The sequence below is a fragment of the Cyanistes caeruleus genome, chromosome 11, assembly GCF_971803275.1.
Source record: "Cyanistes caeruleus chromosome 11, bCyaCae1.hap1.1, whole genome shotgun sequence".
In the NCBI taxonomy this organism is placed as follows: Eukaryota; Metazoa; Chordata; class Aves; order Passeriformes; family Paridae; genus Cyanistes; species Cyanistes caeruleus.
In genome coordinates, this window is record NC_141711.1 from 20,096,063 (window position 1) to 20,121,303 (window position 25,241).

The 25,241-nt window shown below is 45.6% G+C and overlaps 2 protein-coding genes across 12 annotated transcripts in view; one reads left to right on the top strand and one right to left on the bottom strand.

The window, feature by feature from the left end:
* Nucleotides 1-371: 371 nt before the first annotated feature.
* LOC147651087 (uncharacterized) lies at nucleotides 372-3,425 on the top strand. Of its 3 annotated transcripts, none has more exons than XM_086846321.1 (3): nucleotides 372-2,380; nucleotides 2,525-2,581; nucleotides 2,629-3,425. In XM_086846321.1, the coding sequence occupies exon 1, from the start codon at nucleotides 458-460 to the stop codon at nucleotides 1,649-1,651; it is 1,194 nt and encodes a 397-aa protein (XP_086702447.1). In that variant the 5' UTR covers nucleotides 372-457; the 3' UTR covers nucleotides 1,652-2,380; nucleotides 2,525-2,581; nucleotides 2,629-3,425. The 3 variants fall into 3 exon arrangements, with proteins under 3 accessions (XP_086702447.1, XP_086702449.1, XP_086702448.1); XM_086846323.1 differs by having other exon boundaries at nucleotides 949-2,380; nucleotides 2,472-2,581; nucleotides 2,687-3,425; XM_086846322.1 differs by having other exon boundaries at nucleotides 949-2,581; nucleotides 2,687-3,425.
* Nucleotides 3,388-25,241, bottom strand: part of FAM120A (family with sequence similarity 120 member A) — a 48,604-nt gene continuing 26,750 nt past the window's right edge. For 6 of the 9 annotated variants that reach the window (XM_086846311.1, XM_086846312.1, XM_086846313.1 and 3 more), the window contains 9 exons: nucleotides 23,685-23,859; nucleotides 17,805-18,054; nucleotides 16,981-17,095; nucleotides 15,226-15,435; nucleotides 14,185-14,368; nucleotides 13,177-13,314; nucleotides 11,631-11,772; nucleotides 7,799-7,895; nucleotides 3,388-5,303 (listed from right to left, as the gene is read on the bottom strand). In XM_086846311.1, the coding sequence (XP_086702437.1) occupies nucleotides 4,992-5,303; nucleotides 7,799-7,895; nucleotides 11,631-11,772; nucleotides 13,177-13,314; nucleotides 14,185-14,368; nucleotides 15,226-15,435; nucleotides 16,981-17,095; nucleotides 17,805-18,054; nucleotides 23,685-23,859 (1,623 nt within the window). In that variant the 3' untranslated portion in view covers nucleotides 3,388-4,991. The remainder of the gene's footprint in view (nucleotides 5,304-7,798; nucleotides 7,896-11,630; nucleotides 11,773-13,176; nucleotides 13,315-14,184; nucleotides 14,369-15,225; nucleotides 15,436-16,980; nucleotides 17,096-17,804; nucleotides 18,055-23,684; nucleotides 23,860-25,241) is intronic. The other 3 variants (XM_086846315.1, XM_086846316.1, XM_086846317.1) reach the window with 1 other exon arrangement.

Here is a 25,241-nt window from a genome sequence, read left to right on the forward strand (position 1 = left end):
CCAGGAATTTCCCAGGTAAAAGGGATTTTCCAAGTGTTTAGAACTTTTTCTATTTGCTGAGAGGTGTTAAGAATCAGAAACTGGAGTAAGATAACAGAGGAATCAGTATTAGAGGAGCCCTCTTCTCCCATCCCATCCCATCCCATCCCATCCCATCCCATCCCATCCCATCCCATCCCATCCCATCCCATCCCATCCCATCCCATCCCATCCCATCCCATCCCATGCAGTCCATTCTTTCAGATTTCTGGAGATGGGTCAGAGGGCTTTGAGGGACATGGGTGTTTTTGATCACCTCCTACAGCCCATGTTCACTCCTCAGCCTCACTCCTGTGCCTGCACTGTGTTGTGTTTATCTCCAGAGCCCGGAACAAGGATGTTTGTCCCAGAAAAGTGCTTCCCTCCCCCTACATGACCCCTTCTCCATCCACATCTTGTTCTTTTCCGGTGGGGTGTTATGACCAGCAATCCTTGGCTGGCTCCACAGCTATCCAGCTATCAGTGTTTGGCACACACATTATTAACCCCTTATCTGCCGGGCTCCTGCACTGTCCCGCTCATCCCATTTCTGTGCTGGGACCTGCCTGTACTCGGCGGCTCAGTGCCAAAGGACTGCGTTCACTTTCCGGGCTCTGGGCGCGATCCGGAGGATCCCCCAGGCTCCCAGCAGCAGCGGCACCATGGGCTGGGTGTCTGCGGGGCCCTCGGTGCTCCCGGGCCTCACTCCGCTCCCGTCCCAGCGCACAGCCACGGCCGCACGCCCCGTTCGTTCCCCACGGCCCTTGTGGCTGCACCAGGCTGCTCACCGAGGGACTCAGCGGCCTCAGCCTCGGGCAGGGCCTCTCACAGCCCGCTGAAACCCACCGGGAGCCCCGGGAGCTGCGGCTCCAACCGGGAACACCGAGCGGCGGCGGCGCCCCCGGCCCGGCCCGGCCCGGCCCCGCCTCCCCGGGCAGGCCCGGCAGGAAGGGGCGGGCCGGGGACGGTGATGGCGGTGGTGATGGCGGTGGTGATGGCGGTGGTGATGGCGGTGGTGATGGCGGTGGTGATGGCGGTGGTGATGGCGGTGGTGGTGCCGGTGGTGATGGCGGTGGTGATGGCGGTGGTGATGGCGGTGGTGATGGCGGTGGTGGTGCCGGTGGTGATGGCGGTGGTGATGGCGGTGGTGATGGCGGTGGTGGTGCCGGTGGTGATGGCGGTGGTGATGGCGGTGGTGATGGCGGTGGTGGTGGCGGTGGTGGTGGCGGTGGTGATGGCGGTGGTGGTGCCGGTGGTGATGGCGGTGGTGATGCCGGTGGTGGTGCCGGTGGTGATGCCGGTGGTGGTGCCGGTGGTGGTGCCGGTGGTGATGGCGGTGGTGGTGCCGGTGGTGGTGCCGGTGGCGAGGCTTTCCTGGCCCGGGGCCGCCCCGCTGCCCGGACACGGCCGAGCAGGCGGCAGCCGAGAACAAAACGGCGCCGGGACTCCTGCACTTGGCTTCTCCCCGGGAGAAAGGGTCCCCGCGGGCTGCCGGGCCCTGCCCCGCGGGGAGCCCAGCACCGCCGCTCCCGGCACAGACAATCGGCGGGGGAGGAGCCCCGGCGCTGCCGCTGAGGGCACAGAACGGACAGCGGCCCCACGGCCGCCCAGAGAGAGCATTCTCCCGGTTTAACTCTTGTCTCGGAGCTGGCTAGTGAATGTTGGGCACACCAGGGCTATCCTTACCGAGAGGGTGGTCAGACCCTGGATCAGAGTCCCGGAGAGTGGAGTCGGTGCCCCAAACTGTCAGTGTTCAAGGGGTATTTGAATAATATCCTTAATAATGAGCTTAAATTTTTGGTCAGCCTTGAAGGGATCAGGCAATTCGACTTACGGGTCACTTCCGACTGAAATATCCCATCCTATCCCATCCTATCCCATCCTATCCCATCCTATCCCATCCCATCCCATCCCATCCCAGTATTCTATTCCTATTCCTAATCCTCTTCCTATTCTATTCATAAATTCAGGTGTCAAAGATGTTCTTCAGGAGCAAGCCTGTCATTCCATAGGATCACCGTTCCCGGAGTCAGTTTAGCTCTGTAAGAGGACTGTGGCAGTGCAGGGAGCCTCTGGCAGCCCAGCCCCAGCGGGACTGGCCCTGCCTCACCGGACCGCTCCCGATGCCTTGGCTTTGGCTGCTTGTTCCGTGCCAGCTCCCAGGCTGGGCTCCAAAAGGAGAACTGCGGAGCGATGGGACGAGGGCTGCCCTGCAGCTGCATGAGAGCAGGGACGGGAACGCTGTCAGAGCAGCCAAGTGCTGGCATGGGGAGCCACAGTGCACGGAGCAGGGACAGAGCAGTGATCACTGTCCAAAACAGCCGGGCTGTGCAGGGATCTCTCTCACCCGGGACAGAGAGCAGTGATCGCTGTCCAAAACAGCCGGGCTGTGCAGGGATCTCTCTCACCCGGGACAGAGAGCAGTGATCGCTGTCCCGGGCTGTGCAAAGCAGTGATGGCTGTCCCAGGCTGTGCAGAGCAGTGATCACTGTCCCGGGCTGTGCAGTGATCGCTGTCCCGGGCTGTGCAGAGCAGTGATGGCTGTCCCGGGCTGTGCAGAGCAGTGATCGCTGTCCCGGGCTGTGCAGGGATCTCTCTCGGGCTGTGCAGGGATCTCTCTCACCCGGGACAGAGAGCAGTGATGGCTGTCCCGGGCTGTGCAGAGCAGGGATCGCTGTCCCGGGCTGTGCAGGGATCTCTCTCACCCGGGACAGAGAGCAGTGATCGCTCACATCCATCACAGAGGAGCCCTGCTCACGGCTCACAGCCAGCGAGGCTGCGGGCAGTGAGCGGACAGGCACGGCAGGGGAGACAGCTCCCCAGTTCACACCAAGGTGTCCATCTGCAGCCCCTCGTGTTCTGTCAGCTGGATCTTGTGTAACACTCATTGCTCGGCAGAGGCACTGCCCACCCCCTTCAATCTCTGTGAGCACACACAGTTGTCTTTTTCTTTGAACAACTGCCCCCGTTATTTCTGCCTTATTTGCATCTCTTCAGCCATCTGACATTTAAAGGTGACATCTAAAAGAGCTACAGGCAAAGCCAGGGCATGGCTCCAGCCAGGTGCGGTGTCCTCCAGCAGTGAGTGAATCCCAGAATGGTTTGGGTTGGAAGAGATCTGAGAGCTGTCACCCCCTGCCATGGCAGGGACACTTTCCACTGTCCCAGGCTGCTCCAAGCCCTGCTCAACCTGGCCCAGGACACTTCCAGGGATCCAGGGGCAGCCACAACCAAAGGCTCTGCTTCCTTACTCTGCCTTTCAGGAGGACACTACAGACCCTGGCAACTCAACCAACTTGACTTGAGCATAGGAAAAACTTTTATTTACATGTAAATTAAAAAAATACTTGACAAAAAAGGCATACAGTATTTTATACTAAAAGAATAAAGATTTTTATTAAGCACTGTAAGTTGCATTCAATAGCCTTCAAAGACACCACACCACAATCCATCTACAACCAGCCAAACCCAACAGTAGTTCATTCTTGCACAATCCATGAGTTGGGGCAGAACTCCCTTCAACTTACATTAAGATACCTACTTAGCTCTGGCGGGCAGGGAATGGGGAATTACACCTCATTTCTGATCACTAATGTGTGATGAAGAGCATCAGGAGAATTATATGAAAACGAATATAAAGAAATGATTCTGATTTTGAAGTACATTAAGTTTGGAAACACTAACAAAAACATCAAAATGATACAGGTATATTTGCTTATACTAAATTCTTGATGGGAAAGTTCTCAAGAACAAGCCATTTGTTTCCTGCTACAGAAGGGGGGTACTTTTTTTTTTTTTGAAGATCAAAGCATTTTTTTTTTGTTTTTCACAGAATTTCATATTTGCTAATATGAAGGCATAAAACAGCAACAGAGAACAATAATGCATACAGCAATGAGTACACCAGGGTAACGTTGATATTCAAAACGGCTAGATAATTTTTTTTTTTTAAAGTTTTAGAATAAATGCAACAGAGGTCAATAATCACAAAATTTTAAGGTTAGAGCAAGATCAGTCAATGACTAAACATAGTTAACATCTTTTATAGGACTATTACTGATTATTAGCTTTTTTTGTTTTGCAAATGGGCACAGTACTTGTAAGAATGGAAGAAAGAGGACAATAACATGCATAATATTAACTACACACTTTAAAAATCATGAACCATGCAGAAGTTTAGCTCAAATAGTAGTACTAATGGTCTACGTCTGATTCAAAACCACATAGTTCATTGATCACGGATGCATGGTATTAGTCACAAAAAGTTTCCCAACACATTGTGTTTGTTTTAAAAGGTCGTTTGCATCTTCTATGATTTCAAGTTTATCTCCGTTTAACTCGCTCGTAACATATGTATGATGTCTATTGAACTCAGCAGAACTGCAGTGTTACTGAGAATTGGTAGTTTCGAGAGTTTGCACATTTTTAACACAAAAGAACCACGGCAACGGTGATGAGATTTCAGAAAGAAAAAACTGTGGTTGTGCCTTTTTCCCCCCATAATCATGAAATCAAAGCCTTAAAGAAAGCTTTATTGTGACACAGTAATGCAAAATCAAATATAATGGCATACATATGGTGCCAAGTACTAAAAATTATAGTTTTAAGCTATATATACTTAAAGACTGCCAAAATTTGTTTTCTTTATATTTCAAAAAACAAAACTACAAGCTTTTGTCATAACCAGTTTAAACTTTATGTATACTTCATTTTAAGTGCGGGAGTCAAATGCTCTTCATTCTCTTTTTTTTTGTTTTTTTTTTGTTTTATTGTAGCATTTTGACTACAACTGGTTAAAACTAAAAAAATGTGTTGTTTAAATCTCTGACATCAAAGAGGGATCCGAATTTCCAAAGTCCTCATTTTTCTCTTACGGAAAGGAAAAAATGTACATAACTGTAGGCTCTCTTTCTTTCCAGATATTCCTAATCCTGACCCTTCCCAACATCCTTCACCCTCTATAAAAAATAAGTTTACTCTTCTTTTTTTAAGACAGTGGCCTCAAGAGCATCATCTTTATGGCAAACACTGTCTGCATTTAGTGCATTTAAGTGAGGATTCGTATTGCACATTTTAGAGTCATTACTCAAGGCACTTTCAGACTGATTGGAAGCCCTGATGTCTCCTGTATTCCCATTCATCTGGGAAGCTGGTTTTTCCTCAGTCACAACTCCATTTTCAGCCAGGGATCCATCTGAAGACACAAGTGAGGATTTAGATTCCTCGGATTTTGACTTAAGTTCTTTGGCTACTTCTTCTGCTGAAGCAGCATAAGGAGGTTTGCCCTAGTTGTTAAAAAAAGAAGAGAATTACTGAAGAACCAGTGCTAAAAATGTATATAAATGTACAGTCTGATATAAGGACACTACAACAGGCAGCATGCAGGGCACAGGGTCGTGAGTGAACACCAAATATTAGGCATTGCTGAAAGAAGTGGCCCACAAGATACACGGAGAGGATTTTCGGTGTTCCCCAGAGCCTTCTGATGCCCCCAGGGCAAATGCTTTAGTTTTAAACTTCGATGTTGCCCTCCTTTCACAACATCAGAGCTACATAAATGTCTGAAACACCAAAAGGGAGAACCAATGTACAGCTGCACTTTGCTCCTTGGTTTGTGTGTGCTGGGATTCACGTTACTCAAACACAAACCCGACTGTTTCCAGCCAGGCTTTGGAGCAGTGCAGAGGCACCATGCACTGTTCCCTGCACCAAGCTATATGCTTCCAAGATTAGGAAAGGCTTGCATAAAAAAGCATATAGTAAAATCTTACAAGACTGAGTACAGCCATAAAAACCAGACTGATGCAGCATACAATTAGTTTTTAAGTATTTATAATTAATCTTAGCCTTCCAGAAACACAATAGGCTTTAATCAAACCAAAATAAGCAGATTAGGCTGCTAAGCAGCACACTGGTCTGTCACACTGTTCACAAAGTCAAGTGCTAAGAAATGGCTTAAGACAGGGACACCTCAGCAGCAAACAGCTCTGCAGTATAAAAACCTCCATTGTTACCCACTAGAACACCTGCAGTAGGATTTTGCTGAAGGGTTTTACAGAAGGACTTTGCAGGTGAGTCAGAACTGCTGTTCTGATCTATCTCATTATCCAGATAATCACAATTCTCAGTCCCATTGCACAGGTATGGGACTGCACATGAGGACACTGATCATTGTCCTCGTGCCTCTTTACCGACATCCTTAAGTTCAGCTTTCAAGACAAGCTTTAGTTTTGTTCCAGAACAAGAATGAAAGGTCTCATCTTGGAACAAAACAGACCAATCTGGTGTGCTGGATAAATCCAAAGAGCTCGTTTTGGTCAGATTCCCAAGCTGAGGGGAGGAAGTGCCCCAGGCTGAGCCTGGCCCCACACTGAGGCAGAGGGGCCACTGGCACCTCCCAGCCTAACCTGGCCCTCACAACCCACTCACTGCGCGGGAACTTTCCCAAGATCTCCCTGCCATGTGCATTCTAAATCACCTTTTTTCTCTTCCTGTACAAGGAACATCCTATATGGCCTTGATGACCACAAAATGCAATGAGCTCAGGTCCATAGAAAATGCCATTTATCGTTCTTCTCCAGGCACAGTTTTACACACAGGACCTTGTGATCACAAGTATTTACCATGTAAATTACATATCATTAATAAAAATGCAAATACCCAACCTTGATGGCACTTGTCAAGACACCTGCACCTACCACCTGAACTACACTCCCATATGTACACCTGTAGTAAGCCTGGAGTATTTGGGAGCTCGTTTTCAGGATTTCCTTAATTTCAAAGCTTAAGGTACTCAAAAATTAGATGCTCTATTATTTACACAGTGGTTTATCTTCTATTTAAAGATGTAAAGTTTCAGATCCACAGGTACATTTGTAGACATATAGTCTGTGTACACAGCAATTTATAAAGAGAAGTATTTGAATTTTCACACCTGTAAAACAATTAAGTTTTACTGGAAGTTAAACTTAATTTACTGGAAGTTAAATGAAGTTGCTTCATTATCTACTGGAGAATATGCTCTCTTTTACTCTCTGACACCTGAAAACACACCCCTACTCTCAGGTCTCCCTGACAAATGGCATGTCCATATGACATATTTATTGTGGAAGTTTTTCCAACTATTCACTACTCATTCATCCAAACTGCATAGCAGCCAGAACCATGGAAAAGGGAGGAAAACAGAACTCTGAAAGCAAGTGGCATGTCATACAGATCAGCAGTCTGCCTTAGTTATATTTGAAGGCTCCATGGAACAGACAGAAGTCATGATCCATGGACGCTTTGCAGAGTGGCACCAGAAAGGAACCTGCATGCTCGGGGGAAAGGCTGCTCTGCTATTCCCAAGAAGTTTAGAGTGACCTCTTGGATCTGGAGCATGGCAGCAGCAAAGATCCTTCACTGCTACAAACTTTCCTTCACGAGGTTGGACCATGGTCCCAGAAAAGAAATTGGGGAAGAGTGGGGGCAGGAAGAGAACTGCTAATTTGTTTCAGCTTTGTATTTCTCCCATTTTCTAAATTTTCTTCTACTCCCATGGCTGGTTAGAGCTGTGTAGGCACAAGATTCATGTCAAAATACATTCTTCCACGTCTGTCTTTAGAAGCAAAGTTTGCTTTAAGTGAGCTGTGGCACCAGCATTTCCTGTCACCGCTGTGCAGCTCACAGCTTCCACGGGTCGCCAGAAACACTTGTAGCTGTTAAAGTGGTGCTGGTCTGGAGTCCAGCCCAGCCCAGCCCATCACAGAGCGTGCTGCAGTCAGGCACATGGCTTCATTACCTGAATTGCTCCCTGGCTTTTATAACCTCGCCCATAGTACCTTCCACCTCTTCCAAAAGTTCTTATCACCGGAGTGGAGATAACTCCTCTAGGACGCCTGCAGGGGTGGGGCAAGGGGAGAAAATAAAACACATATCAGTTTTGTTTACAACTGCTTTACACTTAGTTTTGCTGGAGCATTATTTCCCTAGCTTTACTGTCCAGTACCTATTATCAACACATCCTTAAAGAGGCATGATGCCTAATTCTGAATTGCAGGGTTCTACTGCTTGCAGTTGTATCAAACCCAGCAAACCTTTTGGGTCTGGAGCAATAAAACATCTTTTTCTAGATTTCCCTTCTAAATAAACAATAAATTATACTTTCAAGCTTTGAAGAAACATTTTCCAAGTGTCAAATTATCCTCATGGCACTTAAAAACCAGAGCTCAAAATACTTTCACCTTACAAAAATAGCAATTTGAACTACACAGGAAGCCATTTCCCCTATTAAGTAACAGTTCCCAATGTAAACACATGAGACAGGTTCTGATAAAAGAAAATGAGGCAGAAATTAAAAATTGTGCAGGTACAAAATTATCTAAAAAACTGAGGGAATAAAGGAGTTTCACCTGAATCTGGCATGTGACAATAAGTTGGGATGCTTTCCAATGGAGACTCCCAGCTTAAGACACATCAGGGGCTGTTTTTTGGTGTGATTCAGTACAGAGCACATCAGATGAAACCAAACTTTCTCACCTTGGTCTCAAGTTGTGCCTGGGGAGGTGGTTTAGATTAGATGTATTTGGAAAAAAATTGTTCATAGAAAGGGCTGTCAAGCCCTGGCACAGGCTGCCCAGGGCAGTGCTGGAGTCACCATTCTGGAACTGTTCACAAAACATGTGCATGTGGCACTTGGGGATGAGATTTAGGGGTGAGCATAGTGGTGGGTACTGGGTTGACAGCTGGACTTGATGATCTTAGAGGTCTTTTACGACCTCAGTAATTTCAGGATTCAGCTACAACTGCTTTAATTCCATCAGCTGCAGAGAATGAACTTCCCAGTAATTATGTCAAGAACACCGTTCTCCTAGAAATTCCTTGTTTTCTCTACTAGGAATACTGGATTGCTCTAGAAGCCTGGGAGTGCCCTATTTGCTCTGGATGTGCTGGGGTGACACCTGACCCCACTGGGGCTGGCTGGAGTAGCCAGGTGCTGCTCAGGTCATGGAGCTGAGGGAGGCTGCCCTGCCCAGGGGAACAGCACTGTGCCCCCAGTCTCCTCTCACACGCTCTGAATTCCCACACTGGGCAGTAAGAAATCAATTTCTGGGGTTTAGAAGCAGCAGCAGAGAATGAAGAGAGGAGCTGTGGTTTGCATGGGAGTCCCTCTTGCTGTGTTCCCTCCCTGCCAACCCCACTGGCTCTCCTTTTACAAGGTCAAAGCGTGTCCTTCGAGGAGCTGAGAAAAACTTTTCCCCCTCAGAAAATCACACTAAATACACTGATGGATCCAGGCCAATACAAAGCAGATGGTGGAATTTTACACAATAAGAACAACATCTGAGCTCAGTGTTGCAGAGACATGAGGCAATGGGGTGAACAAGCTTGATTCAATCCCCTCTGCTGAAAGAGATAAAAATGGAATACAAGTGTGCAAAACTGGGCCATGAACTGAGGCAACCTGCTGTGCTGTTTCCTAGTTGTGACCTTTGGTAGGAAATAACCTCTGCCAACATGAACTTGTTGTTAAAGCACTGGAGATCAGGGAAAGGTTCTGCCCCAGAGGGTGCTGGCACTGCCCAGGCTCCCCAGGGAATGGGCACAGCCCCAAGGCTGCCAGAGCTCCAGGAGAGCTCGGACAGCGCTGCCAGGGATGCCCAGGGTGGGGTTGTTGGGGTGTCTGGGCAGGGACAGGGGCTGGACTCCATGATCCTTGTGGCTCCAATTCAAAATATATTCTTATGGTTCTGTGACTGTCTTTAGGCAGAACCCTTAACATCAGCATGTTTTCCTATTGGTTCTACTTAAGTATCAACAAACAGGTTAAGCTGCCTGCAGTCATTTTCCCTCTGGCCTATTCTATTAACATTTCATGTGACTAATGCCTTCTCAGTGCTGATCTGATGGAAGATCTGGCATTGACAGTTTTCCTGTGCCTTTGGGGTGACAATCTGTACCCAAACATTACTGCCTTAAGACAGCATCCCAACTCCAAAAAGAAGCCTCAGGCATTTTATCTCAAATCGTGTTTCTCTGTCATAAAGGTACTGGCAGGAGCAGCAACACCCTTTCAGTGATCTGTTCGCTTCCCAGATAAGGTGGGTTCTCAGTTCCCAGATACTGATGTTCTGTGTGAATTCAGGTATTTTCCACTTCAGGAGATGGAGGAACTGCTGTCCTGTGTGGATGTAACCCAGCTCTGAGCCCCAGGGTGCCCACAGACCTTGCTCAGGGTGCTCTGGCAGGACACCAGCCAGCACCAGCAGCACCTCCCCACACAGAGTGCAGGTGACTGGGAGAAGCAACCTACTTCTGTTCATGTATCCTCATGAAATACAGAACTAATGATCATCCAAGAACCTCACTTCAATGGTGAAAAGGGTTATTTTGTCCCCTGGTACCCAAGCACACCTCATACCTCCCCCACCTTTGTTCACTCCCACTGTCTCCAGATGCTGCTCTGGAGAGCACAGGGCTCCCAAACCTCCCCCCACCACACCTGCACAGGTGTCTGAAACCTAAAACAACACTCAGTGCTTCTGTTTTGGCAGCTGGATCTCATTCTAGAGAATTGGGCAGTCCTAGCTAAATGGGGTCTTCTCAAAGGGTCAGCTCTGCTGCCACTCAACCTGTTCACATTTGTTCCCACTGCTCCTGCCTCTCCCTGGCCTCACAGCAGCTCCCATTCTCCCAGGGTTTCAGATTAACCCAGCTCCTTGCTCAGCCCAACATGACAGGCATTCCAACAGCCCTGGCTGACTCCAGCATGAAGCTTCATAGTGCACACTGGAGTAAATTAACAGATAGATGAAATTCATGCAGTGCAGTCTTTCACACTGCTGCTCCCTAGCTCAAGGTGGCAATAAATCCATCAGCTTTATTCCACTCCTAATACAGACACAATACATAAATCATGTTACTTTAGGATTGTCTCCTGTAATAGAAACAATCTTAATGAAAGATAAAGAGAGCTCTTTCTGTAAGGCAAAGAACCAGCAAGCCTATGGAAAAAATATAATCTTAAAAGTAAAAAACTAGGTATTTTTGTAGCAAAGTACTTGGTTTTCAGACACATTGTGCACCTGTAACTTCAGCTGTAGTTAAATGAAGTGGAAGAGCTGAAGAAATTAACATTCTTTGAAGCACACTTCCATCATGACTTTAACAGAGAACTATTAAACCCAGAAATGTCCTTCAGGTGTTTTCTGCTTCACAGGATTACATAATGTAGTTATTAAAACTGTTACTATGCTTCTTAATAAATGTCCTTCCACAAAAAAAGAAAGGAATTGAATGTAATGTATCTATTGGTTTCATGGAAAAGTCCTGAAGTCAGCTCCTCATGCAAAACCAACCTCTGTGTGTGTATACATATACACCCATATATATCTATATACATACCAGATTGAGTACACGTTTTATTTGCATATAAAAATGCTTTTACCTATACAAATAACTGGTGAAAAGCACCTTAAAAGGAATGCCAACGTTTTTCTTGGATATTCAGTGGGTATAACTGACCCTGTGGGTCCTAATGCGTGTCATATGCAGCATCTATTGTCTCCAACTTTTCCCTGGGTTCCTCAATCATTAAATCCCACATGAGAAGCAATTCCCAGGCTGGCACTTACCCTCTGGCTGGTCCTCCCACGGACACCACCTGCAGAGGAAATGGCCCTCTCCCCCCTCGTCCACGTCTGCTTCCAGCCCAATGGCCGACTACAGTGCCGGCAATTTCAAGTTTCCCTCCCTGAGAAGGAATAGGTTGGACTCCTGCACATAAAAGCAAAACCAAACTTTGATCTTCACAATCATCACAGTAAAGTTTCAAATGATTGGAAAGCTGATCTGCCCAGATTTCACCACATAACCCATTTCCTCTACAGATATTGTGAAGTTATTGCTCATTTTGCAGTATTCCAGAGGTGCTGGAACTCCAAGAGCCTGCTTCCCCCCACCCCTTTTTAAAAATAGATACGAATTATGAAAAGAAAAATGATCTGACATGAGTGCTTCAGTTTCAGTAATTAAAAATATACTTGAGGTAAGCCCCAAGAAACCAGGGGGATTTTACAAGCTGGCTGAAGATTGCTTTTTTCCTGCATTCCTAAAGAAGAAGGAATTCTTGCAGGTTCAAGGCACTTTTTAGCCAACAGCAAGTATCAGCATAGACCATACAAATTATATTGGCAATAAAGAACTTACTAGGCTGGATAAGCTGTACTAACACCAAGTTGCTATAAAAACGTAGCATTCGAACAGATCTGGTTTAAAAGGTGAATTTATCAGCCCCCCTCAAAGAAATTACAGCTTCTAAGATGCAGAATAGCCTCTGTTCAAGTTGCTCATGTCTTTATTTATACTAAATCACCTCTGGTGCACAACATGTATCTCAAGAAATCCAGGTATGTGAACTGAGCAAGATGTTACTGGAAAGACCATCAGCACCAAAAGGGTTACAAACCACAGCGTTTACGCAGCCATAATTAGTCTCCAAATGTTAACAGGCTGGGAACTACACTACTGATTACATACAGAAGGTTCCTACTTCCCTGTGCAAGTCCTTCAGCTCCAAATGCAGATGGTTTGAAGGGCCAGAGTTATTCACACATGAAGCATTAGGAGTATGCTTGCTCTTAGGATAAAAGCTCGGAGGCCAGAAGGAACAGCTAAATATGTGGGAAAAAATTACCCTGAACAAGTTTCCATCATCCCACATCATACAGGAAGTGAGTGATGGGCACACAGGTAGGGAAGTAAATCCCACTCCTGGTTCCACAGCAGCACTGATGCCAGCAAAGGGCTCAGCAGTAAAACTACAGTCAGTTGTTTCTACGCTGGGTCTTTGCAAAAAGCTCAGCTGTCCCCAGAGTTTGGAAAATCCCTGTTAATACAGAGGCAGAGGCCAGTGGGTTACAGATGCCCTCTTTGCCTGTGGGACAGAGGAGACAGCCTGTCCTGCTGGATTTGGGGCTCTCCTGTGTTTGGAGGAGGTTTCTGGCGCTGGGGGCTTGCGGCAGGGACGGGAGCAGAGCAGACAGCAGCCGGGCAGGCTCTAGAGAGGGAAACTGAGACAGTTAGGGAGACAGGGAGTCAGTAGGAAAGCCTCAGACCGACCCGTACAGTGGAGGAAGCTGTTGCCAGAAGCTCTAAGAAAAGGGTTTTGGGTATAATTACCGCCCTGAAACTTGCTAGTCCTGTTGCTGTCATTGCCAGAGAAGGCTCCGGAGTGTCCTGCCGCTGCCGCCACCCGGAAGGCCCGGTAAGCGCCTGTGGCTACTGTTTCCCCATAAGGGCCTCCGAAGCCATAGACTCCTGTTAGACCCAGGGTAAAGAGAGACAGGGGAAAAGCTGTGAGGGGGCCAGGCAACCAGGAAGGCCCCAGCAGAGAGGCTGCTGGCTCCTTCCACCCTTGCAGAGCCAGGCGGGAGGGCTGCGCTCCCACGGGCCGGGCTCCTGTGGGCGATGCTGCAGCACCGCCGAGGGAGCCCTGGCCAAAGGTGTCCTGCTGCCTCAGCCAGCAGGGAGCCCCTGATCCAAAGGGCAGGCCTTGGGGCTTGGAATGGGATCCCAGCTTCTGGGGCATTGCAAAGGCTTGTGACAATTTTCTGGCAGTGAGCTCTGGTGGCTACAGTCACGGCACCCCTGGAATGCCTGTGTCCGGGATCCATACACCTATGGGCTTTGGTACAGAGAGGTTTTGAGGAAGGGAGCAATTCTAGGAAGAGCCTGGAATGGTTATGTCAGTATTTACACTTGAGGGTGCCAATGGTTATATGACTGTAGCAAAACACACAGGAGTGAGGTGGGGGAAAGGTTGTCTTCAGCCCTGACAGTTAAACGGTGTCTGTTGATTTATAAGTGTTTTGAACCAATTTCCAGTGCAAATCAGTAATTCATACCACCCAGTGTCAATCCATTCCTCTTTTTTTCTAATTCTACAATAACAGTAAAAATATTTTGATCTGGCACAATTACTAAAATCCTGATGAAAATACGCAGCGATACGGCACATTCTGTATCACTGGGCTGATAAAAGCAACCCCAAAATAGAGTGACTGGCACATGCCAACACAAGCTGACCACTTCCTTTTCCTGTAATTTCCCTATGAAGTTGACCAGGGTTGGTAGTTTTGGGAATGTGCAAGGTAAGGGAATGTGTGGCACCGCTGTCCCATCACTTACCAGCAAAGCCTCTCCCCCTGCCCTGAGGTGGTGGGACTGGCCCAAAGTGTCGAGGATACATAGAAGCTGGATAGAAAGGCATGGCAGGTGGAGGTGGGAAAGGGAGAGGATGGTTCTGCCTGGAGAAATTTAATCCTTCTAGGATGCTCTGACGCATCTTTTCAACCTTGGCTGCCTGCTCAGCCTAGGAATAAAGAGAAGGTCACAGTGGGACATTAAAATTCTCATTTCAATTGTATAAAGCTACATTTACACAACCAATTCAAAGGAAAATGCAAAAAAATAGAGGAGTAGAGACAGAATCATCATCCTAAACCTGGACTGCAAACCAGAGTCTGTGCCTACAGGCTGAAACATGCCTGGAGGGTTACAGGCCTGAGAGGGACCACAGCCCCATCAGTAGCAAAGCTAGGATCAGCTTCCCTCAAGTCACAAAAATGAAGGGATACAATTTCATACTTTTCAAAAAGTTAAAAACAAAAAAGTTTGGGTTATTCAGTACTCTTTTATCGGTTTCCTGGTTTTACAGGCAGATAGTAACTTTGCATGATTTGGATAACACAAAAAACTCCTTCATTCATATTTTAAGAAGGTTGTAAGAAATGTGAAAAGATTTTGAGCTGAGGACCCCAAGAATGACTTCACAGTCTGTGAAGTCTAACTGTATAATCAGTTAGAAATCACCAATTTCTTTCACTACAAACCCAGTGCAGCTTAGTCCTTTGGACAGTCTGACCCAAAAAGGTGGGACTTGAACAAATGAGCAGTTTCCAACTTGGCTATTCATCATATCAGTGTTTCCATTTCCACAGAGAAAAAAAAAAAATCAAATTCAAGTTGATGCCTCTTCTTTCAAATCTACCCAAATGCCATCCTACTCATCAAGAAATAAGGAACTAAACAGCAAAACCCACCCATTAGTCATTCCCCTCACATTTGCCTTCAAAAGCAGAGGTGCCACATGAGGTGAATGATGACAACCCACGCCACGGATCCCTTGTGGGCACACAGCACTCTCCATCACCCTGCACAGCTACACACCTGACCATCACAGAGGTCAATGAGCGGAACTTTCTCCCGGCTTGCTTTGATGAGCTTGGTCTGGAATAATTTCCCATCAAAATACATCCAGGGACAGCAGTGCTCCCATGGAATCGGCTGTCCGCAGGCGTCGTTGGCAAAAAGAGCCATGTCCACACCGCTCATAAAGAGAGCAGACAGCTGGATTCCGCGGGGATCCAGATTCTCAATCTGTTCAAAAATGGAGCAAATACAGTGAGATTGCAATGACATGTAATTCAAAGTTATTCCAATATACATTCTTTTCAAAACTCCTGCAAAGAGAGGGATTTTAAAGTCTGGATGACTTCCAGAGGTTTGAGCAGAGGAATGCACCAGAACCTCTCACTTGTGCATGCAGAGTTGCCCTTTTCAGAAAAGCTGTGGTCCCATCCACCTGCTCTGGAGACCAGAGATAAACACAAACCCCTGCTTTCTCAACATAAAGCACAACATAAACTACTTCTTCAGGCATTTACAGGAAATTAGCAGCAGAAAACTTCATTACAAATTTTATTCCAAAGAACTATGTGCTTCTGAGATATGTGGCAGAACATCTCAGGAACGAGCTCAATGCAAAATTCCATTTTTCTTTCCATGTAACACATTTTCTTCTGAACTCCTTTATAATGGATTTTCTATTAGCTTGACTCCAGATTTTGCTCTAAGAACACATCTCTTAGTAACAAAGTAGTGTGTATGCATACCACAGCTTTATTTAGGATGCAGGATAGAGACACTAAGGTAGAATTAAACAGTGAATTAATTGCTAGTGGTCAAAGCAAAAAGGATTTGCTTGCAACAAGTGTATTTTTAGCACTGGCATAAGAAAATATCACTACTGGTGTTCTCTGAAATACTTCTCAAAATATCAGCCTTTGCTTGGGAAGATTTTCAAGACCTGGGTATTAAATTTTAACATTAAACTGCATTACCACCTTCCTTACACATAAGCAACCTTTAAGAGCTCAAAGACTCTCCTGCTCATTTTGGAGATACATGGCTGGGTTCAAATTCACCTGCTCTTTCTGTCTGACTTCACAAGCTGCTTCCTGTGAAGACAGTAACAACCCTGAGGGAATTACTGCATCTTCCAGCTAACCAACATATCTTATGGAGGTAATCTGCATTACTTTATGTATGACTGAAAAATAAAACAATTACTATTAAACCAAAATATTATCTGCTATCAGTGGCATTTTGTTTTGTGTTGGAATGGAAAGAATGTTTTCTCTGGGAATTCCTTTCTTAGGTCTCTAAGAACAGTGATTTTCACAGTGGAATTTCTTCCTCTTTGCATCAGATCTTGAGAAGCAAGACTTTGATGACTCTATAATAGATAACTTTGCCAAAATCTCTACTCCAAGATGTCATTTAATCTGTGGGCTCACCATCTCTGGAAGTGTTCCAGGCCAGCTTGGACAGGGCTTGGAGCAACTTGGGATAGCAGAAGATACCCCTGCCCATGGCAGGGAGTGGAATGAGATGGGCTTTCAGGTCCTTCCCAACCCAACCCAACCCAGTCTGTGATTTTGATTTATTGTGTTGAGTTTAGAAAATGGACATGGTAGACCATTGCAGCCATCTCTGCAACACTTTAAGCCACTAAGAGTAATATTTTGGAAAGTATAGGTGATTGTGCAAGGCTTTTAGTGAGACAGATCAGCCACAACAGTTAACTCCCAGATCAGCTGCAAACAAATCTCTTGAATTACATAAGTTCTAGTTAAGAATTACCTTGAGTTCCTGAAGCTGGTCAGGTTCATAGAGCTTTGGAGACAGTGCTTGGGCAAGGAAAGCATCGAGTTCCTGGCGCCGCAGTATGCGCACCCCCGGCCACTGTACCATATACCTGCCAGGGAAGCACAGCCTCGGTCAGGGCTTTTATGGCTGAGTCAGAAATCACCAACACTGACACAGGACATGTGACAGGAGAGAAACATGCTGTGCCAGTGAAAAGAGGAGCTTCAAGATATCACTTTTTTTGCATATTAACTAGCCTATAAGGAGAAACGGTGTTTTAGTGCTCAAAAGGCAAGAAAAAGTTCAATGAGAACAAAGACAAATTTACATTTATCATTCTCAAAAATGGCTTAAATGTATAAGATGTTAACCTTGGCTTCTGAAAGAATTACAAGCTAGTTGTCTTAAATAATCACCCCAAATGTAAGCACCTCTCAATTCCTCTGTCAATTTTCAATCTGAAAATTAAACAGTTCAGGATTTTGACCTTTGTGACTTTTGCTTTGGAAAGCTGAAAACTTTTGCTGTGTAACTTTACCCACAGAAGCCTCTGAGGCCCCAAAAGTTGTTTTTTTACTGAGCTGAAGCCTTGAGTACACTAAGGGAAAACTAATTCAAATGATACAACCTCTTTGCAACACAAGATTTTTTTATTTTCCCATCAACCCTTTAGAGACTGAAGAGAACCACACACACGTTTTTCTACAACCAAACCAAACCCCCTCTCCCAGTGAGGCTGCAAACACGAATGAACACTTTCTACAGACCCCAGAGTAAATTTTTCCCTCGGTTCTGATGTCCCTGGAGGTGATACTAACCTCAGCACACAGCAGAGCACCATAAGATGAGTGGGCACATTAGTTGGGTTGAGCATTGCTGGTGTGTCTGATCGCATACAGGCCAGGAACGCCCTCATCCGTCGGTTCTTGTCTTCCACGGCTTTGCCCAGCCACAGCTTCTTCAGGTTTGGGCAGGTCCACTCCCTGAAGGCAAGGGCTTCCACCAGTTCAGGGGTCTGAGGAGATTTGCCTTTGTAAGCAGCCCACTCCTTAATTATCACCGGTGAAACTGCAGAATGGCGACAGCAGAACATCAGCCTGACTTAGTATTTCATATTCCAGCGCTTATTTCAAATTTCACGTGCAACAGATTTTGATTCAAAAAAGCATCACTTTACTGCAATAGTGTGTTGGATTACATTGCCAAACTGGTAACTCAAACCCTGCATGAAGTATCTTTTAATTGTGATCACTTACAAGTTAGGTGTATACAGACATGCATACACTAGGAATGTCATGCTAATATTTTCAAATGAATATACGACATAGAGGAAATACACATATTTTTCTAAAACAAAAAGCACAACTTCCCCTGGAAGTTTTCAATGCCAGGGTGGACAGGGCTTGGAGGAACCTGGTCTACTGGAATGTGCTCCTGCCCATGGCAGGGGATTGGAAATGCATGGTATTTAAGGTCCCTTCCAATCTAAACCATTCTGTGATTTTAACTTAAAAGTGCAGTTTTCCCCTTAAATATCTGTGTCATATCTGTGTGTGATCATACTGTCATAACTGACAATACTTGTGTGGGATCAGAAACCTGCAGCAATAAATAAAAATAGCACATAAACACAAGCATATTCCATAGGTGGTCTTTTAAGAACAATATGATCCTAGTGATTTTATTTGATTCCCACTTAAACCTGGTATTATTATACTTGTCTTAGCTGTTCAGCTACTGCAATGGAATGAGATCTCAAATACAGGGAGGTGTGGAGTTCTTCTCCCCAAGGATTTTACAAAACATTACTTTACATAAGCCTTCCCATTTATTGCACTGCTTTCTATGAAGAGGTTAGTGGCTTCATGCCTAAGCTCCCTTTTATCCACATCAGCACAAAGACACTTCACTCTACATTGCTGCTAAATCATCTCCCTTCTGTTTGAAGATAACCAGAACAGAACACAAGTTCAAGTCAAGGCTGAGACATGATACCCTTGGCTGTGGAGCAACAACCCCCAGCCTGACACAGTTCACAGCGTGCCTGTACCCTTCTAACTCTGAGCCAGTTATGCAGTGTGGAAAGGTTCAAGGAACTTGTTAGTGCAGGTTCAGGTTACAGCCCAGGGAGATTCCCTGAGGGAGCCCAGACCTGCTCTTTCTGCTGGAAATCCACTGGACACAGCCTGGGGAATGTGTCCCATTGGTGCCAGCACACGCCTGATGGCTACAAAGCCTCCTTCAGCAATGGGGCAGCAGCCTAATGTGTGATCTATAGCCAGGGAAAGGCAAACCACAGCAGAGGTGATGGCCAGGATTAAAGAGAAAAACTCCAGAACAACCCAAAGAGCTCTCCTGCTTTTTGGGAATAAACCCAGCCTAGCATTTCAGTTACTCTTCAGAGGGCTCAGGGCAGTTTTACAAAGATCACATGCAGCAATGCAAATAAACATTCTGATATATTTAGTTGGTCGCCTCACTATAAAATCATGTTCTATTTTGGTTCCTCCCAAAATTTTATACACCACTGTACTCTAAAGATGGGCTCTAACAGCCAGCAGAGCTACCCTGCCCTGGTGCACATCTCTCATCTCTTTGGGTTACTCTGCTTGCTTAGGCCCAGAACAGCAAAATAAATGTATTTTATTTGCGCTTTCAAATCCTTCTGTAAGTGCTTTAGATATCAGAAGCAAAGCTGTACACACCATCAGTGTTTCCCTGATGTTTCTTTCCATTACACTGAACAAATAAAGACCTTAAGCTTAGAAAAAGGGAATGTTTTCTGTCTATGTTTTCTACCTTATGTTTCAACATTCAAATATGGTTCAAAGCTTTTAATCTGTGGATGAGAACTTCCATAGCCCTGTGACATGAAGGCCACAGGAAGAATACCTCAGCCTGTCCTTCAGACACATGCTACAAAGGTCACATTAGGGATAAACACTGCCTTCTATGTTGTGCTAATAGTGATATACAAGACCCCTAGAATGGCTGAAGTGGAAACAGACCTTAAAGCCCATCTTGTTCCATTCCCTGCTGGGCCCTCACCATTCTCACAAGGAAGAATTTCTTCCCAGTATTTCATGCTTGCCCACTGGAAGCAATTCCCCTTGTCCTGCCACTCCAGGCTGCTGCCCAAAATCCATCTACAGCTCTTCTGGAGTCCCTTTAGGTACTGGAAATGGCTCTAATTTGCCCTGAAGCCTTGTCTTCCAAAGGCTAAAGAATCCTTTCTGTGTCTCCACAGAAATGTTCCAGCCCTCAGAACATCTTCAGGGCCTTCTCTGGACTTGCTCCTGCAAGCCCTGTGCTGAGGAGCCACAGCTGGGTGCAGGTAACCACGCTTCTTGTGGAAAGGTTTAACACAAAGGTCAGTCCAGTGGGCTGGAATACAGTTCCTCCTCTGAGGGATGGGGATGAGGAATTGCAGCTGAATCCATTCACAAGCAACTCTAGCACCGTCCACCCAAAATGAGCATTTAACCTGATAGATGAATACAGGACCTGTCCATATCCACTTATTTCTCCAGGGTATTTCTTAAACCTCTGAAAAATCTCTGCTGAGACTGCTGTCAAACTCACTGCATCCTCAGCTGCCAGAATCACAGGACTTAGGGCATTTCCTCCCATGACTTCCACTGAGAAATGAGCAGTGCCTACCCTGAAAACGGCATTGACTCCGACTAGGATCAGCATGTTCAGCCCCATTGCCATGGCGATTATACTGTTTTCATCCCAAACCTCATCCTACTGCTCATCAGCACATTTGAATGCTCACAGAGGCCTGAGGCACCACACAATCTATGGACCTCTGCTTTCAACAGTGCCCTCACCACATGCTAAGGTTAATCCAAGCAAAGAGGGTCAGCATCAACCTGCATGACAGGAACCTCCTTGATGAACACCTGAGTGCTGCTATGGATTCCAAAGGCCCCAGCCTCATCACCCCAGCAGAGCTCTGGTTGCTAAACACAGCTCCAGTGGTTCTGGTCTTACTCATTAACTGTGATTTTTAACCTTAGAATCCTTCCTGACAGCACAGCTTGAACTCAGCACGCTTGATTTTGCACGAGGGCTACTGCCCAAGAGACATGGCTTTCCTCTTGGCAGGGCCAGTGCCGGCTGAGTACATCCGTGATGGGAACAGCACGTCACAAGGTGGCTGAGCTTAAAATAACAAACCTTGGGATCCAACCAGGAGCTCTGACAGCTTGTGCAAGTGTGCCTTTTGCCACGGAGCAGAAAGAGCAGATGGTTTCACTACACACATGTATTTATCAGGACATGGAAATAACTTGACAAGCAGGGCAAGGGAGACCCTTGGTTTCCACCCCCTGCAAGGGAAGGGTAGGAGGGTCAGCACCTTGGCAGCCAAAATGACCAGGCACTGTGTGAGCCAGTGTCTCCTGTCCTCTGGGAGAAGAGATGACGCCATGTACACCAAAGGCATCGCTTAGCAGACACTGATCATTGAAGAACCCCACCGACTGCTGCTGCTGTTGTTCCTCATTGGCTTTTAAACCTCATACAAATAATAATGTTTTAAAAGACAAGAAGTCATCCATTTCATGAAAGATCCATTATCTTGCAGTCTATATATTTAGTAGAAATCCTGATATGTCAGTTTATTATGCATTTTTCCCAGCTTCCCATAACCCTCACATGCAATATCCTTGCCAATTATTCAAGCACTATTATTAAGTTGCCAGTGTTTGGTTTGTACAACAAAGATGGCAGTATTTTAGGTATTAATATTCATTACCTCTCTACATAAATCTTAAGGATCATTTACATTTCTCCAGAAACTAATTTTTTAATTCTCTTAACATATCTTAATTCCTAGATTTTCTCTTAATTGTCTTCTTCACTGCATTTCATAACTTACTCATCTTTGAGAGCAGCAAAATAATTTAGACATTGGAGGAGAATGAGCATCACTAGCTCATTATAGCCTGGTGCTCAGAAAAGTTACAGAAGGCTAATCAGTGCTTCAGACACTGCTCTCTCCTTATGTCTTGCACAGACTGCCCAAGCTTTGCTGCTCTGTAAGAGAGCCAAGCAAAATAATGGCACTCCTGCACCAGAGCCCTTTTCCATCCCACACCTGCACAGCAGCCCAAATCCATCTTTACTGGCACTGCCAGCTTTGCAGCAAAGCAAAGAACTTTTGGGCATATTTTCAAATTGGTTTTTTGCTTTTTTTAAGAGCTTGGTCAGTCCTAAGCTAGAAGTAGGTCAGTAGCTGAATGTGTGCTGCAGCAAGATTTGCCAGAGCTCTCATAACTAAACCAAGTCAGCAGCAGTGTGCTTACCCTCCACTGAGAATAAACTCTGGAAAGCAGGATAAATTAAGAGAAAATAGAGATTACATAGGTTTCCCCAGTAGCCTAAAGAGAACATTCTAGGTTTACAAGATTAACCTGAAGCAGATCTCCAGCACTTAGTCACTTCACCAAAAAAAGGCTGTAGTATGTTTTTCAGGACAGAATTCTCATGAGGAGAAATGAGGACTGCAAATAAAATCACTGTCTTAATCCTGAAATGACCTTATAACCCAAAATACCACTATGTTGTGTGAGTTTTAAGAAGTAAGGAGTTTGTGAGTAGGTGTGCTGAGGTATTATTCAAGCAGGGTAAATACTGATTCCCACAAAGTAACTGGCAAAGATAAACAGCTTTTTAAACACCATTGGGAGATTATCATCTTCACTACAAATGTACAAAAACATTTCACAATCACAAATGAAAAGAGCAAAGGGAATGAATATAAAGATTACAACTGATACTTATTTTTATCCTTTTACACATGAAGCCTGTGAATGATGATTTCATACAATTTCAATATCTGATTCTTAAATTTAGCACAGTGACAGCAGACTCCTACATTTAAATACTTGTGCTGCTGCTGCCGTGCACTGAATGCTTCTGCGTTCCTGGAACCTTTGTAAGATGCTACTGCAAAGTTCAGTCATTTCCCTGCATGCATTCATTATAACCAAAACACTCTAGAGTGAGGGCTGGAATGACACAAATTCCTGGAAACACAAGACTTAAAAAGACAACTTTCAGATTAATGAGAAGATTAACATCCATGTCTCTGAACAAGTCAAAGGATCTTTTGACAAGGCCGTTTGCAAAAGTTTAGTCTGTCCTCACCCAGGTCTACCTTTGGTTATGTTACACCCTGATTTCTGAGGGATTTAAACTAGGTTTTTATATGCCAATACCTGAAGGACACGAGATACTTGCAAATTTCCCCGAGGTACCTTCAGGGACACATTTGGGAAGCCAGGGCAAGTTAACCTGCACACCTCCCATTTTTGAAAAGAGCAGGCAGATTTGTGTGTGTGTGCAGAGAAGTTTCCTAAAATCCAGTTCTGCCATACACACAAATGACATCACAAGCTGACATCACTCACTGCAGATCTGGCAGCAGCTGAAGCAGACGTTCAAAACCAAACCTCAGAGCTTGCTTAGAAATGACAACACTTATAGCTCTTAAACTATGATAGGAAATAAAATCTAAAATTAACAACATCTTTTTCTTTTATCCATGGCATCAAACAGGCCTGTAATTCCTCTGGCATCAGCTACCCTGATGGGATCTTAGCAACAATTCCCATTCACATCACGGTACAAGAGGCTCTGCAACCACAGCAAAGGGAAGAGGAATAAAGCATGGGTTGTGCAGTACGTACATTCTGGTGGAAGTCTGTTCTTTCTAAAAGCAAGCCTTTCAGTTTTCTTTCTGCTTTCTGCCAAACTAAACAGGACTCCGTAAACATACTGACGCACTGGCCTATACAGGAGAGCAGCAGGAGGCAAGTCTTTGTTGGCTTCATCTTCTATAGAAACGGCGATTTTGATTTCACCCTTTGGCATGAAAGAAAGCAGAGAAATATGACATGTTACAGTGAACAAAAAGCATTCAACCCAATCCAACCCCAGTACATGGCAGCTAGTGAAGACAAATGGGATTCAACAGTAAAGTGGATCTCAGCTCAGGGAAGGATTAGCCCAGCCTGCTTCACTTCCTCCAGGTTCTGTTGATTTCTTCTTTCCCTTCTCCATCACACACACATTTGTCTGGACTAGCTACATGTGAGGATTAACTAAATATTGCTCTTTTAATACAGGCACTTGGAAATACAGTACACATGGAAATAGAGCAATGTACTTTTAGACAGCCAAAGCACATTTGAAGCTGATCTAGATTTCAGGCAGTTATTTTAAAAAATATTCATGCTGTCTAAAAACACCAGCCTGACTTTTTGCTGCAGGATTTGAAACAGCATTGGGGACTCACTGTAAAAAACAACGCACGAGCACACCTGGACAAAAACCACCTAACTGGTAATTACTACAGTAAGGTTGGGTTTGAATACATGTATGTAATTTTTTTTTAAAGAAAAAAAGCATAAAAGAACCTTCCAACGTTTTCTATCAAAACAGCAACACTGTTTTCTACAACTGCACATCCAAACATGTTAAGATATTCTTGGAAAACGAATGCCTGCACTGCCTCCAAAAATCAACCTTTATTTTTAACACTGACAAGAAAATACTCCATTGTGCTACTTTCTCTTAAAAAACCACTATTTAAACTACCCCAGTAATGAATGCTGAAGGTGACACCATGAAGTGGTTACATTAGGATACTGTCAGGTTTAACTCAGACAACACTACCTTAAGTGTAAGGTTATGACTCAGAGGTCTCTCAAAAACAGCAACATAACCTGGAACATGTGCCCATTTCTAAAGAATTCCCATCCTTCCACCACAGGGCTCAACAATTCTGCACCAGGATCACAAGAGCCCCTGCAGCTCCCAGCTGAGGCAGAGGGGCTGGAAAGGGCCCGGCAGGAAAGGCCCTGGGGGTGCTGGTGGCAGCAGCTGAACAGGAGCCCAGCTGGGCAAGAAGGACCAGGGCACCTTGGCCTGTTCCAGCCCCGCTGTGGCAGCAGGAGCAGGGCAGTGCCATCCCCTGTGCTGGGCTCTGCTGGGGCACCACCTCCAGTCCTGGGGTCAGTTCTGAGCCCCTCACAACAAGAAAGAGCTCGAGGGGCTGGAGCGTGTCCAGAGAAGGGAACGGAGCTGGGGAGGGGCTGAGGGAGCTGGGAAAGGGGCTCAGCCTGGAGAAAAGGAGGCTCAGGAGGGACCTTCAGGCTCTGCACAACTCCCTGCCAGAAGGGGGAGGCTGGGGGGCCAGGCTCTGCTCCCAGGAATAAAGGACAAGACAAAGGAAACATCTTCAG

Coding starts and splice junctions, on each gene's coding strand:
- LOC147651087 (XM_086846321.1), top strand. CDS start 458: ATGACCAGCAATCCTTGGCTGGCTCCACAGCTATCCAGCTATCAGTGT.